The 24,570-nt window shown below is 34.8% G+C and overlaps 1 protein-coding gene across 6 annotated transcripts in view; it reads right to left on the reverse strand.

The window, feature by feature from the left end:
- CDH18 (cadherin 18, type 2) overlaps positions 1-24,570 on the reverse strand; it is a 658,667-nt gene that overhangs the window by 133,539 nt on the left and 500,558 nt on the right. For all 6 annotated transcript variants that reach the window (XM_012721823.1, XM_012721820.1, XM_012721821.1 and 3 more), the window contains one exon: positions 14,298-14,417. In XM_012721823.1, the coding sequence (XP_012577277.1) occupies positions 14,298-14,417 (120 nt within the window). The remainder of the gene's footprint in view (positions 1-14,297; positions 14,418-24,570) is intronic.

A 24,570-nucleotide genomic window follows, 5' to 3' on the forward strand; every position in this document is an offset into this window, starting at 1 on the left:
TGCTGTGCTCTAACCCGCTGCGCTACCAGGGAGGGCCCATGAATGTTTATTTTAAGGGGTATATGTTAAATAAATTAATGACAGGGACATCTATGTATGATGGGTTACATAATGCCATAAAGTAAATGGGAAGGCTCATGTGACTTCTCAAGAAGGATTATCTGGAAGAGAAGGATGTTAACTGGAAAGTCCACCTTACTGAGGCTTGGGAACAGTATGAGACAGTGCCTGTATCTAGAATGGGGCTCAGCGAATTGTTCTGATGAGCTCAGCAATATATTTCTGCCCTACGTGATTGCACACAGGACAACACAGCACCCATTTTCTGGTGCCTGAGTGTACGAACACACCTTTGTATTTGTGTGAAAGGGGTGGAGAACAGAATGATAGCTCCAGGTGTGTGTTTGCACAGAAAATAATATGGCTGGAAGGATACTCTCCTCATTAATTACTTTTTCTGCAAGGATCTGCTGTCTCCAAACTAATGATTTGTTTATTGAACAAGTACACATTAAGGACAAAAATGCTGTTTGTATTGTAACTTTGCTACAAAGGATAATTTTTATAGTATCACCACAGAGTAAAATCTAAGGATGTGGGGCTCTTGAATATGAAATATCATCCTGTAGCCCAGAAAGAGACTCTGAATGATTAGTGATCTGCTTACACAACAGAAAGAGCAAGTCCATGTAAAATTTAGAACACACTGAAAGCCTGAAAATGTATGAGATTTCTTTTTTCTTTTTTTTTTTTCCTGACATACAATCAGTTATAAAAACAGTATAAAATTACAATTATTGTTCCAAAGTTCAATGACAGTGACACATGGCCTGATCCACACTGCAATCAGCTTCCTGGGGACTGCAATCAAGACCAGGCTACTGTGCCCTGAATTGAATCTTCAAATAACTTCAACTCTAAGAGTCAAAGTCAGAATTTACCGAAAGTTGAAGGTAACCTTTGACAGTTATTGCAACCAACGTTAAATTTCCTTATGCATCTAACGAGAACAAGTGACTTCCAGAGTGTATTCATTTTCTAATCAATTAAAATTTGGGATAAAAATGTCAAACATGAGTCAAGTAAAGTTGATGACACTGTTTGCTTACTGTCCAGTAAAGATGAAATATTTCAACACACTTGTTTACAGTATGCTCTGCTATACAGAGCACTTTTATTCTTACACATTTATAATAATCCCTTTATAGATGCATGTGTCTGTATGTGTCTGTAAGTTATTAAATATTCAGTACTATCTGACAGGGCAGGGACTTCTATTCCAAATTTTTAGGGGAGAAAACTGAAGTTCAGGGTCATGAAATGCCTTAATTGGGCCACATGGGGAGTATGTGCTGGAACAGATATGAAACTGTCATTTGGATGTGGGAACAGTGTTTTCTCCACAAGAAAGTTAGTTCTCAGAGCTCATCAGTGATTTGATTTTTTTAAATCAGATCTGGACTTGAAAGAAGATAAAATATCACATCTCTATTTTGCGATGATCTAAAAATGATTTAACAGACTGTGGTAGACACAATTTTATGTGATGTAATTTTTGATAAAGAACACTAACTTAGTTTATATAAAGCTTTTATATAAACACATGCTTGAAAAAAGCTATTTTTAAAATGTGGAACAAAAACTGACTTGCAGAATAATGGAATAGAATTGAGAGCTTGGAAATAAACTTACACTTATATGGATAGTCAATTTGCAACAAAACAAGCCAAGAGTATACAAAGGAGAAAGGAAGAGCTCTTCAATACATGGTGTTGGGAAGACTGGACATGAACAGCCCCATGCAAAAGAATGGAGCTACAACTCAACTCAACGTGGATAAAAGACTTGGATGTAAGACCCAAAACCATATCTATTCATAACAGAAAACTTAGGGGAAAGACTCATAGAGATCTGAGCACCATACCTCCAACAAAGATCTGATATTTAAGATCTAGAAAGTACTCAGACAACTCAGCAAAAAGAACACAATGAACTCAATAAAAGTAGGCAGGAGAGCTTGACATTTCTCCAAAGAAAATATGTAGATGACCAAGAATAATATCAAAAATGCTCTCATTATGTATTAACAGGAAAATGCAAATCAAAATCATGAGCTATCACCTCACGCCTCATGAATGGCCCACAGCAAAAGACCAGAAACAACAGGTGTTGGTGAGGATGTGGAGAATGAGGAGCCCCATACGCTCTTGGTGGAAGTGTAGACTGGCCCAGCTCTGATGGCAAATAGCATTGAAATTTCTCAAAATATTAAAATAGATCTACCATACGGTCTAGCAATTCCACTCCTAGTTATCTACCTGAGGGGTGCAACACACTCATTCTGAAGGGGTATAGCGCTCCTATCCTCACTGTGGCTCTATTTGCAATAGACAAGTTACAGAAACACCCTAAGTATCCAATGATAAGAGGGGTGGATTATGAAGTTGTATATAGACAAAATGGAAAACTACTAAGATATGGAAAATATAAACTCTTGCCATCTCTAACAACATGTATAGAACTAGAAGGGGCTGAGTTAAGTAAAGGAAGTCAGAAAGAGAAAGACAAATACCACATGGTTTCCCTTATCTATGGAATATAGAGAAATAAAACAAAGACTCATCCAAACAATTCCAACAGCAAAAACCTGACTGTAGAATTGAAGCTACCAGAGTGGATAAATGTAACTATCACTCATTTGAATACCTTTAAGGATCCTGCAGAAGTTTTGTTTCCTGGTTTTTTTTTTTTTTTTTTCAATTTGAGAACAGAGATGTCAGCAGTTTTTGTGATTTTATTTCATTAACTGAACAACATCATTTCACAGAGTCTTGCACACATAGGGCAAGCAACAAATATGACTGAATTGATGACTTGATTCAAATGAATCTTAGAAGTGATTTTGCTTTTATATGAGCTATAGAAATAATTGGATGCTCTAATTGAAACATACAATGCAATGTAATACCTGTTTAAAAAGCATCTGAAGAAGTAGAAATATCACCTGTTGTATTTCCCAAAAATATATCTGTCCTCCCACACATGTCCCAATATTTGTCAGTTACTCTAGGTGAATTTCTGACTTATTAAATATGAAATGAAATGAAAGATCATGGTTTATTGTAAATGAGAATAATTAACTCTATATGAATTTTGTTGCATATTTTACATAATTCATACCAGTAGGCTTAGATAAAAGTGATGTATTACTTAGGATATATATTTTTAAATGCAAAACGGTATACATTAAATTTGTATTTATGGCCCTTGCTGGTGGCGCAGCAGGTTACAGCAAAGCACTGCAAGCCACAGATGCTTCAGTGTGAGTTGATCCCCGCCCCTGAGCTGACCCACGTGGCTCTGCAGACCAAGCCTGTCTCCCCGCTGCTCCCCTCAGCAGTGTACCTTGTCAGTCTGCCTGTTCTGCTCCCCACTCTGTCTCTGTGAATCCTCTCACTGTCCCTGCACCTCTGGCCTGTACCCCAGTTCTGTATGCGTAAATAAATAAATCTTAAAAAAAATAACATTGTATTATCTTTGATGATACACATAAGTGGTTCTCATAAGTGGTTTTTATGTGGATATTTAATATATTATAGAAAACATTTCATTTTATTAGTTAGGGCATAGCAACCTGTGAAGCATGGATCATTTTTCAGTAAGGCTTATTAAAATCTGACAATGTCTTCTCACAATGCTAGAGAAAATCATCAAAAGAAAATTTTACATGGTGAATGGTTGAATACTCCTGAAGAAAGTCTTCCTTTTGAACAAAGGGAGACATATATGGAGAAAGTTCAATATTTCTAGATAAGAGAATACAAAAATTTTTTGAGGTCACAGTAAGAAAAAATTAAACCTTATCATTCCTGTGACACCACCCTCTGCCATCCCATGATGGATATGGGACTAAAGTACGTTTAGCTATACTAAAAAGAAGTGTGTGGACAGAGTTGAGTGTATCCCATGGGTTTCCAGAGACATAAAACAGAGCTCTTCCATCTAAATCTTTATGGTGCCAATTCTGTAATCCACCTCTTCCTTGGATGAATACTGACTCTGTCTAGTTTCTAGTCTTTTTTTTTTTAAGATTTATTTATGCATGCAAGAACTTGAATGGAGGCCAGAGGTATGAGGTTTAAGGCGTCTGCTGTGCCACATGGGTCAGTCCCTGGCTGGGGATCAAACTCGTGCAACAGGGGCTACAGATAGCTTCATAGTGCTGCGTTTTAACCCAATGCGCCACCAGGGAGGATTTCATTTCTACTCTTGCCTGTTCAAGGTTTCTTAGCCAAAAATGCCTTATGGAAATCCACATGGGATCTTCCTTTTGTCTGTAGCAACTGAGAACATTTTTAATGCTGTAGTTTTCTAATCTCAGATTAACTTTATATTTGTCTGCTTATATTGAACATGGCCTGTCTTACAGATGCAGAGCTTATTCCATCAGCTCTATGAAAAGTCATTTTCACTTGAGAACAAGAAACTGTAACCTATATTCCAGAATAGATCACACTGCTGACAATGTGATTAAGTTGGTGATGTGATCCATGTGGAGTTACATACTGAAACCCTGACAATAATTTGTTTCACTTATTTGCTAAGATTATTACCATTTTACAGTTTGCAAATCAATGTCAAAGGCATTGTTTACTACATTATTGTATTCTATTTACTGGATATATACAATAATAAGATAATGATAGATTGTCAGGAATCACGAAGTGGTTTCCCATATTTTATGTTGGAAATATCAACAACATCATATCAAAAGCAGATCTGATTCAATTAATAAAGAAATTCTAAGTTTGGAAATGATCACTAAAAGTGCTATGTATTTGAAATTATGGCATAAGAGTGAAACTTACAATAAATTCAAATTCATGGTATGAGTAGGTTGAAATATTATGGAATAGAAAATTGTGCAATGAACATTGAAAATAGGCAAAATTATCTTCCATTATCAAATAATAGAATAGTGTATACATGCATGCAAAAATCAAAGTAAAACAATATGTCTCTCTATATATCACAAATTTGGGAAAAGAAGTGTCAAGAAAGGGAGAGAGAATGAGAGAACTCAAAGTGTAAATGCTTTGAAGAGATCATGAAAGGGAATTACATCTCAGCTGGACTTCAAAAGAACACTCATTATCTAAGGTTTGACTTGAGGTGAAATAAGAATATATGACCAGCGAATGCTAACTCTCAGCATGGGCTACAATAGAGTTTCTGTTATAAATAATCTTTATAAGAGTCATGTCATCTCTGCAGGTCCCCAAACTTAACTAAATTTTCTTCTTTTCAGGCACCCAAGCATTACCGAATCAACCTCACATCAACAACAGAAAAAGAAAACACTAGCTGGGCTCTTTTTAGTAGTTTTGTAAATAATATTACCCCCCAAAACACACAAATAAATAATAATTAGAAAATAATTACAACAAATTACCCCATTTGAGAAAAAAAGAAAACTAGAACATCTTTAAAGAAATATTTTAAGAAATGAGTGAATGAAATGGGAAAATAGTAAGAAAATGAAAAATAAAATAAAGGAAAATAAGCAAGAGCCAAGGAATACGAAGAAAATTATGAATGATAGTTGTGAGTCAATTATTCTAAATAATAAAAGTCCTAACTTGTAGAGATATAGAAAAGGATGAAAACCATAATTACAATATTAAAGATTAAAGTCTTATAGATTTTGAGAAATATTTAGTGTAGGGAAGTGAATGATTTTTTTTAAATGATTGCGATTGGGCCACATGGCCGTGTGAGGGAAGGGTAATTCTTGAGGGCAGTCTTTTGTAGAGCAATGATGCTCTCCTGTATGACAGGTGAACAAAGGTGAGGTGAAAGAAGACCCAATTCTTTACTACCAATCCAATTTCTGTGGAACATTCTAGAAAACAATGAAAAGAGAAACCATAAAAAAGTGGCTCAAAGAGAAGAGAAATGGGACAACTGTGTAAACAAGTGACTGTTTCAATCATCTGTCACAGATTTGGAGACTTTGAAAGTTTAAATTTCTGCTTCCAGTTCACTTCTTTTTTGCATGGGTCATAAATATTTCCACATATCTTTTACCCTTCAGAAAATATGGTTCTCCCCAAAGTGTTATCAGTATTTTGAGTACTGAAGACATCACAAGGAACTGGTCTCCAGCAGAAAAGTAGAAAGAAGCCAGTAGCTCTTAGTTAAAATGGGAAATCAATATTTCTTAAGAGAAAAATAAGCTTATTTCTGCTCCTTCTTTCTATATCAGGAACTTTTAGAATTGTTGGGTTTTCAGAACTTTCAGAATTCTTCTTTGCATACTGCCTTTTAGGAGCTTGAGCCATTTATTTGGATTTTAGGAAAGTAAAAGTAATCATCCCCAACAATTGCAGGAGATAGATAAATATGAGCAAAAAAAAAAAAAAAAAAGGGACATGAGAGTAAAAACAATATAGAAAAAATATATATTAAAACTATATGAATAGGGCTCTCCCTGGTGGTGCAATGGGTTAAAGCACTGGATTAGGAAGCTCTCAGAAGCCACTGCAGTATGAATTCCATCCCCAGTGAGGGAGGTGACCACATGGCGCAGCAGACCTCTCCTGACCCGCCCGCTGCTCCCCTCAGCGTGTATGTGCCTGTTTTGTTCCATATTTTGTCTCTGGTGAATCTTCTCCCCCACCATAATCTTGGCCTATACCCCAGTTCTGTAAGCATAAATAAATTAATCTTAAAAAAAATCTTAAAAAAAATCTATATAAATAAATCTACAGAGATGAGGGAACAATGGACTTGCTTGGTGATTGTGTTCTATGGTCAGTCCATAAAGGCATTTCAAGACCAAGGAAGATTACTGAAATGATACCTGCCATTCATCTGTTCAATACTGAACAATCAGTTGTTGCAGTTAATATATTTTATGGGGCAATTGTTTAGTAATTAACCCAACTAAATAAGACCCTACTACTGAGATGCAGTACATACACAATGCAGTTGAAAAAAAAAAAAAAAGATGCATTTTCTTTACCAGCGAGAAGTAGTATAAAAATAGGCTACAATCAATTAACACTGACTATCATTTTTGATGTGTAAAGATATAATCACACTTTTATAGTCAGTGAGCTTCTTTTTTTTTTTTCTTCCTGGCAATGGTTGGTCAACTCTTTTCACAAGACTTCTATTTGTGAAAAAAAAAAAAAAAACAAATTCCACTGATATCATTTCTTTGTTTGCTAACCAGATTTACTTGTTTAATTTACATTCTGTAAAATTTACTTAAATGTTCCAAACAATGACATGCATCCATCTAGACCCACTACAAATAATTTAACTGAAAAACAGGATGTTAATCTCTATATTTCCCCCACTATATCTAAAGTCAGAGCAATATTAGTAAATGGATATTAAATCTGTTTATGTCAATAGGACATGATATTCTTTCTCTTTGCTCCCAAGAGGGAGAGTTACTTGAGTTCTGCGATGCCCTTAAAGTACTTTGTTGCTACTTAACACAGTGAAACTATTTCTCCTAAAAATTCTCAGTGGAGCATCAGAGATAATTGCCTTTCATCTCATTTTCTGATCTACCAGATATCTACAATTAATATAAATTGTTGATATTTTATTAGAATCAGTGTGAAAATCTCTTCCAGTTCAGTATTGGCAGTCGAACTGTATGGTGGTTACTCATCACCAGAAAACAGCATGCTCTCTCTGGATCATGGATTTTGTGTGGAGAGGAGGAACAGTCTCAGACAGCCAGCTCTACAGTTACCTGGAGAGCGCGTTGTGCTGTGAAGGCCATTTATCGGTCTGCAAAGCACATTGCCCAAAGGTCCAAGGATCAGCTGTATGTGTCTGCACATAAAAATTACCAAAACAGACTGACTTCACTGCCAGCCTTTTGCTCAAGTCTTCTGTGGATTTCAACCTCGGTGTTTGTTGTCACATAACCATAAGTGATCTGCTGTACCTCTGATGACAAGATATGGTCTAGACCCAGAGGATGAGAAGCCCCGCTGATGGAGCCCTGGATCATATACACAGACACCAAGACATTCCTACAACCCTAACAGACATTCTTTATTCTCTCACTTTAGTGACAGGGAGACTGGGAACCGTGCTTCCAAATTGGTTATATTGCTATACTCAGTTTTTTACAGAACTGTCAAAATGAGAAATGGATGTTTGTTGTGCAATAGTGTGTACACTAGATCGCTAACTAATTTTTGAAAAAAAGATGTCTTCTGTTGATTCCCATAAAAATTGCTGCAGTTCAGGAACTACTAGAAATTCTTCCTTGAGTAACACAAAGTGAGACAATATTTCCCACAATAAATTGACAATGTGGAACAGTTTTTTGTTTGTTTGTTTAATTTATATTTAAATGTACTTTTTTTTTTAACATCATTGGTAATTATGAGATCATTTATGTTTTCTCCCTTTAAGGGTGGAAACCACAGTTCTCCCACCACAAAAGCTTCCAAACTCCATCATAATAGTCCTTATGCTCTTTTCCCGCATCCCATCTTTACCCCTCTCTCTTCTCCTACTCATCGATAGCCCAGGTCTCTGATCAAAAACACTACTTTGAAAGGAAACCTACACTTCCATGCTTATTGCAGCACTATTTATTGATACAATAGCCAAGATATGGTAACAACCTCAATGTTTCAAAATAGTTGCTGGATCAAGAAGATGTGATATGCACACGATGGAATACTACTTAGCAATAAAAAATAAATAAACTCATGACATTTGCAGCAATATGGATGAAGGTGAAAGGATTACGCTAAGAAAAGTCAGAAGGAGAAAGAAAAATATCGGATAGTTTCACTTTCATGTGAAATACAAAAAAAAACTAATAATGGTCAGATAATGATACATTTAAAATTAATGCAGTCAATTTTTCTCAGAGATATGACATTTTATCATAGGGATATTTTTGTAGATTATTTATCAATTGTATATTTTTGTAGATTATTTATCAATTGTATAAATTTTTCTCAGAGATATGACATTTTATCATAGGGATATTTTTGTAGATTATTTATCAATTGTATAAAATTATTTTAAAATACTATAAATATAGTATTTAAAATACTATAAATATAGTATTTTAAATACTATACTTATTTGCAATTGCATCATTATTTTCATTATTATTATATCAAGTAGGTAAGACACAAAAGAGAGATGGATATAACATAGTCAAGTCAAACACTATGCGTTTGCTGATATTGTGGCCCATACTTTCAATATTTTAAGTACTTAACTATTATTAAATAGAACATATTTTTTTTGAGAAATAAGTAGATTTTCAATTGAAACCATGTAAAATTAATATTGAGATCTATAAAAGTTTCAAAATTGCTTTCATCTTTTATCCAAACATACATAAGAAACCTTTCTCAATTATTTTGCTTATTTTTAAAATGAAATGCATTTTAGGAGGATAAGAAGACCCACGATTGCTGACAAATTTAATTGCATCGTACAGACTAAAGAGAGGATGTTGAAAACCTTGTTCCCAACTAAGAAACTCAATGAGACCTTTCACTAAGCACATTTTTAAAGCTGCCTGATTTCCACACAAGATGTTAAAGGAAGGTCATTTTTGAGAATCAGAGCTATTGTTGGTCAAGACCTGCCCATTAATGATAATTGTTTCCCAGAGAGCATGTACTTTATCTTATCTAGAGACACAGTTCTGACTTGGGGCAATCAATTTTGAAGATAAAGGCTGGTTACTTTAACTTCTAACTTACTTCCTTTAAAAAAAAATCATTATTTTAAATTCTGGAAAATATATTTATAATGCTTCAAAACTTTAAAATTTATAAAAATATATTTGGCTACATTAATAAGTGGAACTTTGATGTTGTAAATATTTGCATACTTATGTGGAATAAGGTCTTCAAATTTATTTTTTCTACTTCAATAAGACTGTTTTTTATACTATTTTAATGATACAATTTTTGGAAATTCTTGATCTTAAAAGAAAAAGAACTTTCTAGACTACTTGCATCTTTTATCCAAACATACATAAGTAACCTTTGGGTTAAGATGTATGTTTGGGGTAAGAACATTGTATTCACTTCCTCTTTGAATTTGAGTGCTACTCCTATAAATTGGCATGTCTAAAACAGGAATATAAAATTCAGTTGACTTGATCAACTTACTGTGATGGTAATAACATCAATAATTTTTATGACAGATACTCACTATCTTTTATGTAGAGACAAGGATGTCATTATTGACCATTACTGATTTAATGTTAATGATGGTCAATAGAGCAAGTATTGATATATCATTTCAGCATCATAAATACATATAAGTAAGCCTTAACTTGTATTTTGTATAACTATATACTCCTCTGTTTTCCCTGATACCAAGTTTGACTTCAGGCTTTCAGTTTCCAGAACGGCCTAACAGAATGACTCAGCATAATTTTATGGAATAAGCATAGGCATAACTTAACACAGGAACTAGCTAAAATAACAGGGAGTCATTCACAACTGAGAATGCAGCCATTACTGCAAAGAATCCCAAGTGGCGGGAGAGACATGACCATGAAGAGTTTTCTTCTATTGTCAAGGAAAAAAGGCATATCTCTTCTGGTATGCATCTCTTCTGGTTGGTGCAATCCCCTGTCTATTTTGAAGACCTTGGAAAAAAGACCCATCTCTTTTTTTTTTTTTATTATTATTTTAAGATTTATTTATTTATTCATACAGAACTGGGGTACAGGCCAGAGGCTCAGGGGCGGTGAGAGGCTTCACCAGAGACAGAGTGGGGAGCAGAACAGGCAGATCGACGAAGTACACTGCTGAGGGGAGCAGCGGGCGGGTCAGGAGAGGTCTGCCACGCCATGTGGTCTCCTCCGGGGCAGGCGGCAGGCGGGAATCGAACTCATGCGGAAGTGGCTTCAGATTCTCAGTGCTGTGCTTTAACCCGCTGCGCCACCAGGGAGGGCCGACCCATCTCTTCTGATGTGAGAGTCTCTTCTGGTGCAACCCCCCATCTGTTTTGAAGACCTTGGAAAGATGCTAAGGCAAAGAATGTAGCACCTTTCTGTAAGCAAGTACAACAGCTTCTGCTGCCAGCACCTGACAGAAACTACATAGATTCTATAGAGACATTGAGGCCATGAATATACTGATTTATTTTTAATGCAGCTGATCTACGTAATTTGAGTAGGACAGAGATTTGAGTTGTACAAATAAGCCATCACCCCTGACTTCTGTTAAATTTGGGTCTCTGACCTCTCTGTTCAGTTATATTACTCAGGCAGTTTCCTCAACATTCCTGGCTTAGAGTTAAAGATTTTTATGAACATTAAAATAGTTTCTTCACTCGGTAACTCCAGTGTGCTTTCCAGTTCGAATAAAATCATTGTATCCCAATGGAATTATCCTCCCTAAACATACATTAGCATTTTTAACAGGAATCTGGCCAGTGATATTGACTATGATTTTTGACATTTCACTTTCATTTCCTTTAGTTTATTCTTTGTAGACTTTTGCACCTTTCAAAATGCCACTCTTGAATGGATATTCCTCCTTGTTACACATTCAGGAAGCAATGTGAAGCACTTACCTGAACAAAAATGATTACTTTTTTTTTCACAAAAAGGAAATATTTATTAATTTGGCTATTTCAAAACTAACAGCTTCTGGGATCGCTATGGTGGCACAAGGGATTAAAGTACAGCACTGTTAAACTATTTGCAGCCACTGCAGCACCAGTTCGATCCCTGGCCAGGGAGCTGCACCACATGGCACAGCAGACCTCTCCTGACTCACCAGCTGCTCCCCTCAGCATTGTGTTTCAGTAGATCTGCCTGCTCTGCTCCTCGCTCTTTCTGGTGAATGCCTTCACCCTTGCACCTCTGGCCTTATCCCAGTTCTTTTAAGCATAAATCTTTAAAAACAAAAAAACAAAACAAAACAAAACAAACAAACAAAACTAACAGCTTCTGTTCAGCAGAAGAAAAATCATAAAAATGAAAAATAAAGTCACAAAATATACTTAAGTGGTTCCCTTATATTTCTTCATTTTCTGATTGTTAGAATACAAACTTCTCGATGTCAATGAAGAAGGGCAAGTAACTCAATAAAATAGAGGTCAACATATTTGTCAGGTACATTACAAAAGATGTAAACATGTAAAAGTGATGTGAGTACTCAGGTAAATGAAAATTAAGTTATAAAGGTATCTTTACACACCCACCAGAATGGCAAAATTAGGAATACTGATGATGCCAAAAATTAGCAATAAGGTAATAATAAATGATTCCTGAGACAGCTAATTCATCATCTTGATTAATGAGAATTCAGCATAAAACAATATAGACCATATTAAACCAATAATATATAGCATAATAAACAAAGAACTACACAAGTGATTTCTCTGCGCAGGGTTATTCATAAATAGTTAACATAATAGGTTGAAACAAGGTCTTACTGGCAGCTCCAAATTAGAAAATGACAGTGAATATCAAAGTGTACACTTCAGTGTAACAGAAATAAGGGAAATCAAAATCCTGCTCTTAACCATATGCATTCTCTAATCTATTTGGTCACAAAAGTTCTGTGCATGCTAGTAACTGGAATCATGTTGAAATAGAGGCTCCTCATTAAAAGGCTACTATTAAAATGTGTTTTATAGTAACTATCCCACCACTTTTTATATATCATCATATCCATAGCAACTGACTCTTTAGTATTCAATGCTTGTTTTTGATTTCAGTCAGTTAGAACAAAATTTCAACTAAATTCATTAGTTCTGAGGCTGTTTAGTTTAGTTGCATAGTAATAGGACTTTTAAACATAAGTTCTAAAAAAAAACTACTCTGAAGAGAATAATGAGCATTTTGTTTTATAATCCCTTTGAGCACTATCTATAGACAACTGCCTAAGAGATTTGCATAGTTTCAAAAATCTTTATAGCAGGACATATATCCCTAGGTTTCCCTGATGCTTCAGCCAGTATATTATTGAATGTAAAACATATTAACATGGGAGCACACATTTCATCCAACAAATCGTTTTTTTTAAAGAAAGGATCAAAAAATTGTAAGAGCAAAGGCAATTTCATAAAGTAGTATTTAAATAGCGGCAGATTTATGCTTCAGATAATTTTTGTTTAATAAAGTACCTAATAAAGATGCACAGTCAAATGCAATTTTTATTTGAATATTATCTTATTTATATATTTATTTCACTAATGCACAGACTGCAGGCTAGGCCAATATTTTATTACACACATTTTATCCTTGGTCACCTGTTCCATCCACCCAAAGCAATCTACCTATACACACTCATGTGCTCATGAAGGCATTTATAAATACACACATACAGAATTGGACAAGTCCAGGGTAAATATGGGGACTTAAAACAAAATCTGTATAAACTGTTTACATCTTAATAATATTCTATTGAATAAATGCAAGCTTTTATTATGCAAAAAAACTTTCAGAACATATAGAAGCAATTGATGGACTAAAACCTTGTGTGTGTATGCATGGTGTTGACATGACAGTGTGTATATGTGTGTGTATAATCCCAAATAAGGCAACTGGATTATATTCTCTTACTTGATCCCTCCTAGGAAATGGAAATTTAATGGAAATTTATTTCTTTCCTATGTAAAGTGTCCATGATTATTAGGAAAACAGAATGAAATGAACAACACTAATACCTAATAATGCATCATTGAAGGATTTGCTATAGCTAAAATGGCAATTAGTTCATAAAATGTAAACGCAGCAAACCAACATGTGTACATGATAAAATTTACACACTTTTATGTTAAATGTATTTCAATTAAAAAAATAACTTCAATCATTTTGAAATCTCCTACCAAGTCAAATATATGTATACACACAAACACACACATTTTTTGTCCCAGAATTTTGATAACTTGGTTAATGAATATTTTTGTTTTAAAATATTGACTGATGTCTCGGGACTAAAAGAACCTACCTATTTCATTCTGATTTAATATCACTACTCTCTCAATTTCTCTTCTTTATTTCTTTTTTGGATTCCCTTAATTATACACAATTATTCCATAATTATAATGTTTAAATTATATGTATATTCTTCATCTATATATCTGCATACATTTCTGTCTTTTCCTAATTATGCAAAATAGGGGTAAGCAGCATGTCTGAGATCTGCTCTCACCCAATTACTTACCTGCTGGAACACTGTAAGGAATGAGAGCAGGTAGATCTCCTGGTCAGATCCTCTAGTCAGCAAACAAGCTGTGAAGGAAGTCCAAGTGCATGCACTGACCTGTTTTAGGGTCTACGGAGAAGTAGGGCTGTCCCTGAAGGATGCTGTAAACCACCCGAGCACTATTCCCATAGGTGGGGTCATCTGCATCAGTAGCTGTCACCTGTAGAACAGACGTACCTGTGAATTCAGGAAAGCAAATTTTAGTGTAATGACATTTAATATATGCACAATTTGTACACAAAGAGGGTTATGCTGAAATATCTATGGCCATCTATAGTAGAGTCCTACTAAAGTTAATTCTTAGACACACATATCAAGCATATTTCTTGCTTTCTTGCCCTGTTTGTAAATGTATTAGTAAGTGTCCAAAATAGAATATGTGGTTTCAGATTTTTTAGTATGTCTGTTGCTGTATTGATAACATTTGGAATGGCCTCTTGTGACTCTCACATAATCCAGGTTGGCTTGAGACAATGCCCAAGATGGAAACTTGTATTAACTGTGGGGTAAAGTTAAAGATTTCTTGAAGCTGCACATTGTATGCTTAGAGACTATTCAGACAGTCAGAAGCAGGAAGGTTTTTGATTAAGTGGGAAGGGAGGGTGAGTTGACATTAAATTATCAGTGTCATCTAAATAGTCCATTTGAGTCATTTTTCAATCATCCATGCCCTTTTAATTTCCTACATGGACCATTAATGAGTTTCCCAACCAGCCCCGTGGTTCAGAAGTCATTCCTTTAAGTCTGTGCTTCATAGTACCAACATTTTACAAGGCCTATCATAATGTGCCTAAATGAGGAATTTTTAAGATGAAAATGTATATTAGTTTATATACTTTAAAATACTATAGTGTGAGGCATAAAATTAGTAGGTTTCTTTTGCTGGCTTCTTTATGTTTATGCATTTTAGACACCATTTGCATAATGAGATATACCCATATCATATGTCAGTTATTTTAAAATGAAAACTGATTTGATCATAACATGCCAACTACCTATGAAGGGTTATACAACTTCACAGCTGACAGAGTAAGAGCTCTCAATTATTCATGAAATGTATTTGATGAATCATCTAATAGTACATACTTGATATTTTATTCCCCTCAACTAGAAAATTCTACCTATTACATCAATTCTATATCAACAAAAATATCTCCAGGTACAAGTGAGTCTAGGTGAAATTCTCAATTTATTTTGGCACTACAAGACACTGACATTTTAGTTTTAAATTTTAGTAATTACGGGCCCTCCCTGGTGGCGCAGCGGGTTAAAGCACAGCACTGAAAAGCCAAAGCCACTTCCGCATGAGTTCGATTCCCGCCTGCCCCGGAGGAGACCACATGGCGTGGCAGACCTCTCCTGACCCGCCTGCTGCTCCTCTCAGCAGTGTACTTCGTCGATCTGCCTGTTCTGCTCCTCACTCTGTCTCTGGTGAAGCGTCTCGCTGCCCCTGCACCTCTGGCCTGTACCCCAGTTCTGTATGCATAAATAAATAAATCTTAAAAAAAATTAGTAATTACTTTAACGATTTAGCTGCAGCATACCTATTGTGAACCTGTTCAACTGTTTTTGTTCCTTCCCTACTGAAATTCATATACAACTTTAAAACAACCTTATACTGTGCCTTCAGGGAATCCTCCTCCACTAGCAAGTGAAATCTTTCTTTCTACAATCCAAAGGACTTTTTCTGGAGGTCACACCACTAGCTCCAGACCTAATATTTATCTCTCCAAATTGCTCAGAGACGATCACTGAGTAAAGAGTGACAAACAAGCGAGGCGGGAGGTATCTTGGTGATACCTGCACGGCCAGCACACAGGCAGGCAGGCCCCCAGCCACGTGAACCTCACTCTGTCTTGCGCGATCGCATCTTGCATTGTACTAGGAAGCTAATCACGGCTCCCAACCAGCTGTCTCCAATCATCTTTTCCTGGCTTCTCTGCTCTTTTCCAATCGTCTGCTTCTTAGCCTAGGAGTCCTCATTCACATAAGTGCACGCCCTGTGCTGTCTGGCTTCAGTATCTGTAACTGTAGACGCCCAAGCCTCATGATCACGCCTAGGCGCTTTCTCACAGTAGCAGGACTCCACAGGCGGGCAGCGGCCCCTATGGCGTTGGCAGCACAGGTGGAAAGAGCCGCTGGACTCCATTTTCCTACAGCCCCTGATTATATCTATTATACAGCAGAGCTGGTGTTCTACACCGATGGGGAATGTGGAAACAAACGGCCACACACACCTACAGTGGGATCTTTGTGAAGATGAAGACAGAGCAGGGGCTCCTTATAAGCCAAGATAAGTCGATGATTACTAGCCACGCTGAGAAGCTAGGGAGAAGGCTTGGCACAGACCCAGCTCCTAGGTCTTCAGAGGCGCATAGTCAGGTAACAGCTTGACCTGAGATACGAGGCTTAAGAACAAGTGAAATAATAAAGTTGCTAGCTAGGACTGTCAAAGAATTTATTTAGTAAGTTAGAAAAGCCAATTAATGAATGCTTATCCCTGGTTACTATATGTCTAGATCATAATCAGTGTTGCCAATTAATATTATCTCAACAAAAAATGGTGTTAAAAATAAAATACGGTAAAATAGTCATTGGGATTTATGTAACTCTGCGAAAAGTAAGCTCTGTACATCAGTCCATGCAACCCCTTTTTTCGTGCCATAGGTCTAACTGCATATATACAGAATACAGAACTGTGCCTGGTTTCCAATAAAACAATGCCTAAAAGGTCATTATTTTACTACAATATTAAATGGAGTAATTTCCTCATGGAATTATTTCAGCCTTTGGGCTGCAGATATTAAACAATAATCCCTTTCCTACAACACTGGCTTCTTTAAAAAGTGCTATTTAAGCTTCCTTAATTTTTATAATTGTGTCCATTAAAAACAATAATCATGGAAACACTGTATTTTAAAAGTACCACTGGCTTCTGGATAGACACGATTTTCACATTAGACAAGTCCTATAGCTCACACCGAGGTGATCTCATGTTGGGGATTAGTGCTGATCAGTCCATATTTCACACAAATCTGAAAAAGATTTCAGTACTTTAAGAAGCTTTCAAGCTATCTTCTCTGCAATGAAACTTAAGTTTTCTTTCTTTTGAGGATTGCCCTGTGTCATTCTTTTCATTTGGCTTCTGTTTGCTTTACAAATAGCATGAATTGTGTGAAGTTACACAGCAGTCAGAAGAAGCAGGAAGAGTGGACTTTCTCGAACATCTCAAAAGACCAATTTGAAATATTTAATAAGGCAATTTAATGCCAAGCAAATATTCTCTGAATCACAAATTGTTATGCATGACTTGTGAGAGTTCACATTCTGTTAAAATCTCAAGTGAATCAGTGTTGAGCAAGAACTTGGAGTAAAAATAAGCTGAAGATTTACAAAGGTTCAGAGTATCTTTCTGAAGGAATCTCTTAAGGCTTAATTCTCAGGAGATTTTCCCAGGGACTGAAAAAGTAAGCATCATCAAGATACAACTTAAATTTAATTCCATACAGAAGGAACTTAATTTCACCAGCAGAGCAGTATAATATAGGATCCCAACCTTCATGTAATTTTATTAAACTTTTGATAGTTACCCAAGTCATTGGGATTAAAAAAAAAATCCTTCTGCAAGAGTACTTATGGGTATTGGTGATCAAAACAAAAATTGTTAATATCACTATATTATCTAAATCATGGCTAAGGTGAATACTGTGTATTTTCAGTTAGCACTTTTGTATATAACTATCTAATGGTCAATGACACATTACGCAGATAAATTTTATATTAAATCCCTTAAATGGAAAAATAATAATTAAGCTAAAAATATATTTAATGTCAGTGATAGTAGAAGCCCTCTGTTGCATGTCACTTAATTTCATGATAAAACCAATCTATTGAGAAAATTACATTTAATGTCATTTTACAACTATTGAAGTACAAATGTGTGTTGGCATCTTCCACATATTTTATTAATTTATCTGGTTATGATCAGTTGAATCTCGCTTCATACTGAACAATGTTGTCTGCCTTTATATGGATGAAATAACAGGCATGATACATGAATTTGGTGGGGGGGGGCGGAGGCATATATTTCACCACCACCACCACAATAGCAAACACTAAGTCCGTCAAGTATGTTTTCAGACACCACCACTGTGTTAATTTCTGTGCCTCGCTGTCTTATTCTTCCTCTAAGTTCTTATTGTCTATCAACACATATTTACTTCTGCCATATAAAAGAGGATATTTTATTAACTCAGAGAATATGTGCATGCATGTCTCCAAACTACCATGTTTGTGAAATGATGTTTAATGCCATCTTACAACTATCAATATGAGCATTAAGATTAAGGAGAGGGCTCTCTCTGGTGGCGCAGTGGGTTAAAAGTTCAGCAGGAAGAAGCTAAAACCACTTCAGCATGAGTTCGATCCCCACCCTGGAGGTGATCCACATGGCTTGGCAGACCTCTCCTGACCCACCCTCTGTTCCCCTCAGCAGTGTACTTCCACGATCTGCCTGTTCTGCTCCCCACTCTGTCTCTGGTAAATCCTCTCCCTGGCCCAGCCCTTCTGGCCTGTACCCCAGTTCTCTATGCATAAATAAATAAATCTTCAAGAAAAAGATTAAGGAGAGCTATATAAACATACCTATAACTTCTCAGCATATTCTGCCTGTCATTTCCCTAATTTACCATCTATGCCATGAAGCCCACTGTATGTATTTCTTACTCAAATTTTAGAACATATAAGCTAATTTTTACACTTTGGGAAACATTCTACTTTACAAATAATAATTACTGAAGTTCAACATAGTTTTGAATAATGTAATATTTTCTCAGCTTAATTTTTATTTCACAGTGACAGAAGCTGAACCATAACCAAAAATAAACAGCAACAATGGAAAATAAAATGCCAGGGTGGATATAGCTTTGCTTGCTCACAAATGTTGTCCACGATAGTTCAGAGGTGTTCAATAAAACATTATAACATATACCTATTATACATTACATACTGCATACACAAGTATGTAAATGTAAATATATGTGCATATCTGCACACAATTGACAATCAGGCACTGAATTTAATTTAAGCAAATAACTACAATTTATCTTTCACTAGTTATCTGAAAATTTTGATTTCTAAAATATTTGATAGCAAGTCTTCATATGTAATTTAAAGTAACCAAGAATGAAGTAAAACAGAACAAAACCAGAGATATAATATCAAAAATATTTATGTTCCTTAGCTTCCATGGATAAGTCCACTAGATCATGAAGCAACTAATTGTAGCAATGCTTTATTTCCTGACTATTATTTGTTCTTTCATCATCATTGGAATTTTACTGATTTTTATCATAATTGAAACATTCATTAATACAAAATAATCAGAATTCACTGCACCTGTATTAACTCCCAACGCTCTCTACACCACATAATTTTAAACATTATTAATGTTAGCTACTACAATATGATTTTTACCACTTTAGATAAAACTTTTAGCTTGCTTCATTAATTAGAGGCAGCAACTATTATATCTATAGTGTTTTCTGAAGAACCTGACTCTAGTCACTGATTTTTCACCCCTGAAATTTGTCAGCTATGTAACTGAGGTAATTGTAGTAAACACCATTGTATTATGTTTTTCCTCTTTAAATGTCTATGCCTTTGTAATGGTTGATTTAAGAAACTAAACATACAATGAACTAAACATACAGTGAATGTGTAAAAACTTAACTATGAAATATACCTTGCAAGAAATACCTCCCCCCACTTGCAAAACAAAACAAAACACACAATACAAGTGCTGTCTTCACTGGCCATCCTAGAAATCAGATTACTACCAGGTAAATTTGTAGACAGTAAAATAACTCTCAGTCACACCTTAACAATCGATCCCATATATCAAGGATTTGATTGATAGCTTATTTACCCTACTTATTCCCTCTCAAACTTAGAATCAATGGGATAAAGTAAAATATGACTCCCTAATGAATTACCCAGAATGCTCTGTGACTAGTCAGAGCACCAATAGCTCGCTCAGCTGAAAGCAATTGTTCTGGATCACTGGAAACCTCTCGGCTGTCTACTTTAAAGCTTTCCTACCCTGCCTGACTTTGGACCTCTACCAAAATGCAGGTGAAAGTGGTTACTTTTCACACAATTGCAAACACTGAAGAAACAGAGTTTGCATGCTCTTATTTGGTTGGTCTTTGCTTATTTCCATCAACTATAAAAATCAAGCTATTTTAATTATGCAGATAATCATTTTCTGCAAAACTGATTAACATGACTTTATTAATTTGAAAAGATGCAAGTGACAGTATTTTTAAGCTTTTGTCATCACAATGAGAAGATTTCAAGATCAAGTGAATTTTTAGAATAGTTTAATATATACAGCATATTCTACTCTTTATGTTTTACATACAGTAAATACTTTTTTATCCAACATGTTTATTATCTAGTAGTATTTCATGGTTCTTAAGTTTCCTGAAGTTCATAGTAAATATAGTATAAGTTTACTCTGCTTTATAAATGGATTTTTTTTTCAGTCATTGCATATCTAAAAAATTCTGAGTCCTTTTAAACCTAAAACAAAAAAAATTAGTTTTCTCTCTAACATTTGATATTACGATGGGTTCAAAGAGTTTTTAGTGTAGTTTTGTATTGTTTTCTCTTAATCTGCACTCATAAAAATAATAGCAATATATTTGCTTTTACAAAGTTATCTTTCTTATTCTTACATTAATAATGTCTTCATTATCAAGGTAAATTCTAGATATGGGTTTTCAAATTATTTCATTAATATTCCTGCACAGTGATTACTTAGGCTTCTTCAAGTTGAAAGCTTTGGTTTGATTTTGATCAATATACTTTTTTCATACACAATAATATATATATATTTTAGTCTGTTGACCACCTGTATTACATGTATTTTTCTTTGTACTATGTTTTTAAATTTTTATAACATGGAGATTTTTCTAGACTTACTTGTTAAAACACTTAAACTTAGTCTTCAGTTATGCCCATCATGTTACTCAGTCCATTGATTATTATTTGCTTTAATTTCAATGCTTTAATTTTAACAACTGATCATTCATTTTAATTGAACTTTTTTTTTATCTGAAAATTGTGTTCATAATTTCAACAAGTTCCTGCTTATTGACTACAATAAAAAGGAAGGAAGAATGGGAGGTAAAAAAGGTCGATATGTAATTATTTAATAAATATTTATAGAACATTGCAAGTGATGTGGTTAAAAAAAATTGGTAAAAAATAGAGTACAGCGGGCCCTCCCTGGTGGCGCAGCGGGTTAAAGCACAGCCCTGAGAAGCTAAAGCCGCTTCCACATGAGTTCGATTCCCGCCTGCCCCGGAGGTGACCACATGGCACGGCAGACCTCTCCTGACCCGCCCGCTGCTCCCCTCAGCAGTGTACTTCATCCATCTGCTTGTTCTGCTCCCCACTCTGTCTCTGGTGAAGCCTCTCACCGCCCCTGAGCCTCTGGCCTGTACCCCAGTTCTGTATGCACAATAAATAAATCTTTAAAAAAAAAATAGAGTACAGCAAAAGTAATAAAGCAGTAGAATTTCAGTTTCCTCTTCTAAAAACCTTTGTAGCTTTTGCTCTCACCTCTGAAATGCTGCCCTAACTAACCTAAGCAGGTGCTTTATTTTCTGCCATTCCATGGTGCCGGAGGGGGGGAGGTGTTTTTTCATGGTTACCTCTGCAAAAAAGATTTTTTCAGCTTTTCTTTTCCATACTCTTTTTTTTGTTTGTTTGTTTGTTTAATACTGTACCAAGAGTAAATACTTTTTAGTTCAAAGGCTCAGAAATTATGGCATTATGGCCCCCAGTTTTGTCCATTTTAAGATTCCCTGGGTCTCCCAGTAAGGATTTTAATTTGAGCTTTCCAGGAGGAAAACAGTCCGGTAGCACCACCCTCCAGCTCTTTTCTCTGGTTAATTCTGAAGACTATGTTATGAATCTTGCAGACTAAATTTTTGTCTGGTGCTTCTTTCTCCTGAATTTGAAGTTACCACACTTGTTTATTTTTGCTTTTATTGCCTTTGCTTTTAGTGTCAAATAAAATCTAAAAACAAATCATTGCCAACAGTAAAGTCAAGGAACTTACTAAATGACATTCTTTGTTCTAGGAGTTTTATGATTTTAGTTCTTATGTTCAAGTTTCTAATCCATTTGAATTGATTTTTGTATATGGAGTAAGATAACTCTAGTTTCATACTTTTTCATGTGATTGTCCAGTTTTCCCAACATCTTTTATGAAAAAAACTATATTTTCCTTTTATGTATTCTTAGCTTTTTTTTTTGTCAGCAATTGATTGTTTATGCATTTGAGTTTACACCATGGCTCTCTATCTGTTTCACAGATCTATGTATCTGTATTTATGTTAATACATACTGCTTTGATTACTATAATTTTAAAATGTAGTTTGAAATCGGGAAGTGTAATGTCTCCAGCTTTGTTCTTTCTCAAGACTGTCAGCTTTCCATGACTTTTGTTGTTACATACACATTTTAATATAACCTTTTTTTTTAGTTCTGTGTAAAATGACATTAAAATGATGATAGAATTGTATCTGTAGATTATTTTAAGTAGCATGGACTATTAACATTAATCAATATTATATTTACCAATATTTATTCTTTCAGTCCATAAATAGAGAATATTTTTTATCCAATTTCATTAAAGTCATACAGTTTTTAATACACAGTGGTTTCATATATTTGGTTAAATTAATTCTGAGGTATTTTATTATTTTTGTTGGTATTAAAACTGTGCTTCCTGGTGCTAAATAACGGATGTTTTGAGGCATTAAGTTGTGAGTTGATTTGTTACAAAACAATAGTAAAATGAGAAAAGAAAATGATAGAAGAGTGAAGAAAAAGTCATGAAAACCTGGAGATTTTGCCCAACTTGTGACACTACAATTGTCCTATACATACCTCATATGTATTCTAATTTACCATGTAGAATTGTAGTGCTAGTCTCATTATTGAAATGATCTCATTCTGAAAATTATGCCCCAGGGTAATGATTTTACAATTGCTTCTAGAGTCTTGGAAGATATCCAGGGTGAAACTCCTGAGATGTTTGGTCAGAAATAAATCAGTCCCCCAACAAGAAGTGCAATAAAGTAAGCACAGCTGGTATCTCTCCTTGTTGCTTTGCAACAAAGAACACAGATGCAAATGGAAACAGCCCTGGGTTTGGAGATTATAGGAAAATAACGAAGGTATGAGAAAGACATTATGGTACTAGGACCCATGAAGAACTTAAGGGACATATAGTGAAATTTCGTATATTTTCTTTATATATTGAACTGTTTTAGTACTTCATTTAAATTGAAACCTATAAATTGTATATTCATAAATTTCATATCATGCAATATTTTATTCTCTTCAATCAAGTAAAATAATTTCTATAATTTGTTATAACTTTTAAATGATAGTTAATTTTTATATTTAATAATATATAAAAGATAATTAAGTTTTATACATTCCATAAGGGCTGTTTCTTTGATACATTGATTTTCAGACAAATTAGACTGTGATCTGCTATATTTTTCTCTGAAATAATTTCTAATTATAAAGCGATTTTTTTTGAAAACTTAAAGTGACTGCAATATAATTAAATATATATTTCATTACAAATGCTGATTCTAAGTGACTGTAAAACTATAATTGCTGAAATATGAGTCTAAGTTTATAAAAATAGATGAGACAAAGGTGTGTGTTATTATTGTTAAATGAATGCTGTCTCTACCATAACTTTATCTCATTTTCCTCACTCTTCCCTAACCATCAATATTATTTAACTTTCATTTCATAGTCTTTTAACTCTCACTTCTAAATAAACTATAGAAAACCAATTTATAGAATAATTCTTTTGAATGGTTGGGAGGAGGTAGTGAACTCATCAAGATGGGATTGAACGCACAGAACAAACAGAAATAGCATTATTTAAGTTGCTTAATAAATATTGATAAATTTTGTATTGATCACTCTTGGGCATAGCCAGCTTCAATTCACTTTTCATAATAATATAATGTCATTCTGTTCACATACGTTGCTTTTGCTGAAGTTGATCATATTTTTAGAAATGTTTAAAGGCAAAGTCATATGAGAATCAGTAACTTACAAGGCACCATCAGGTGGATTTACTGAAATTCACTGCTAAGGGGAACAACAGGGGAGACAGGAGAGAGCTGCCAAGCCGTGTGGGCTCTTTTATGCAAAAATAAATAAATAAAATCTTAAAAAAATCATTGATTCTTTATAAATAAATGTTATAAAACAGGAAGATTTTTTTAAA

Source organism: Condylura cristata, unplaced genomic scaffold (genome assembly GCF_000260355.1).
Source record: "Condylura cristata isolate star-nosed mole 26May11 unplaced genomic scaffold, ConCri1.0 scaffold00007, whole genome shotgun sequence".
Lineage (NCBI taxonomy): Eukaryota > Metazoa > Chordata > Mammalia > Eulipotyphla > Talpidae > Condylura > Condylura cristata.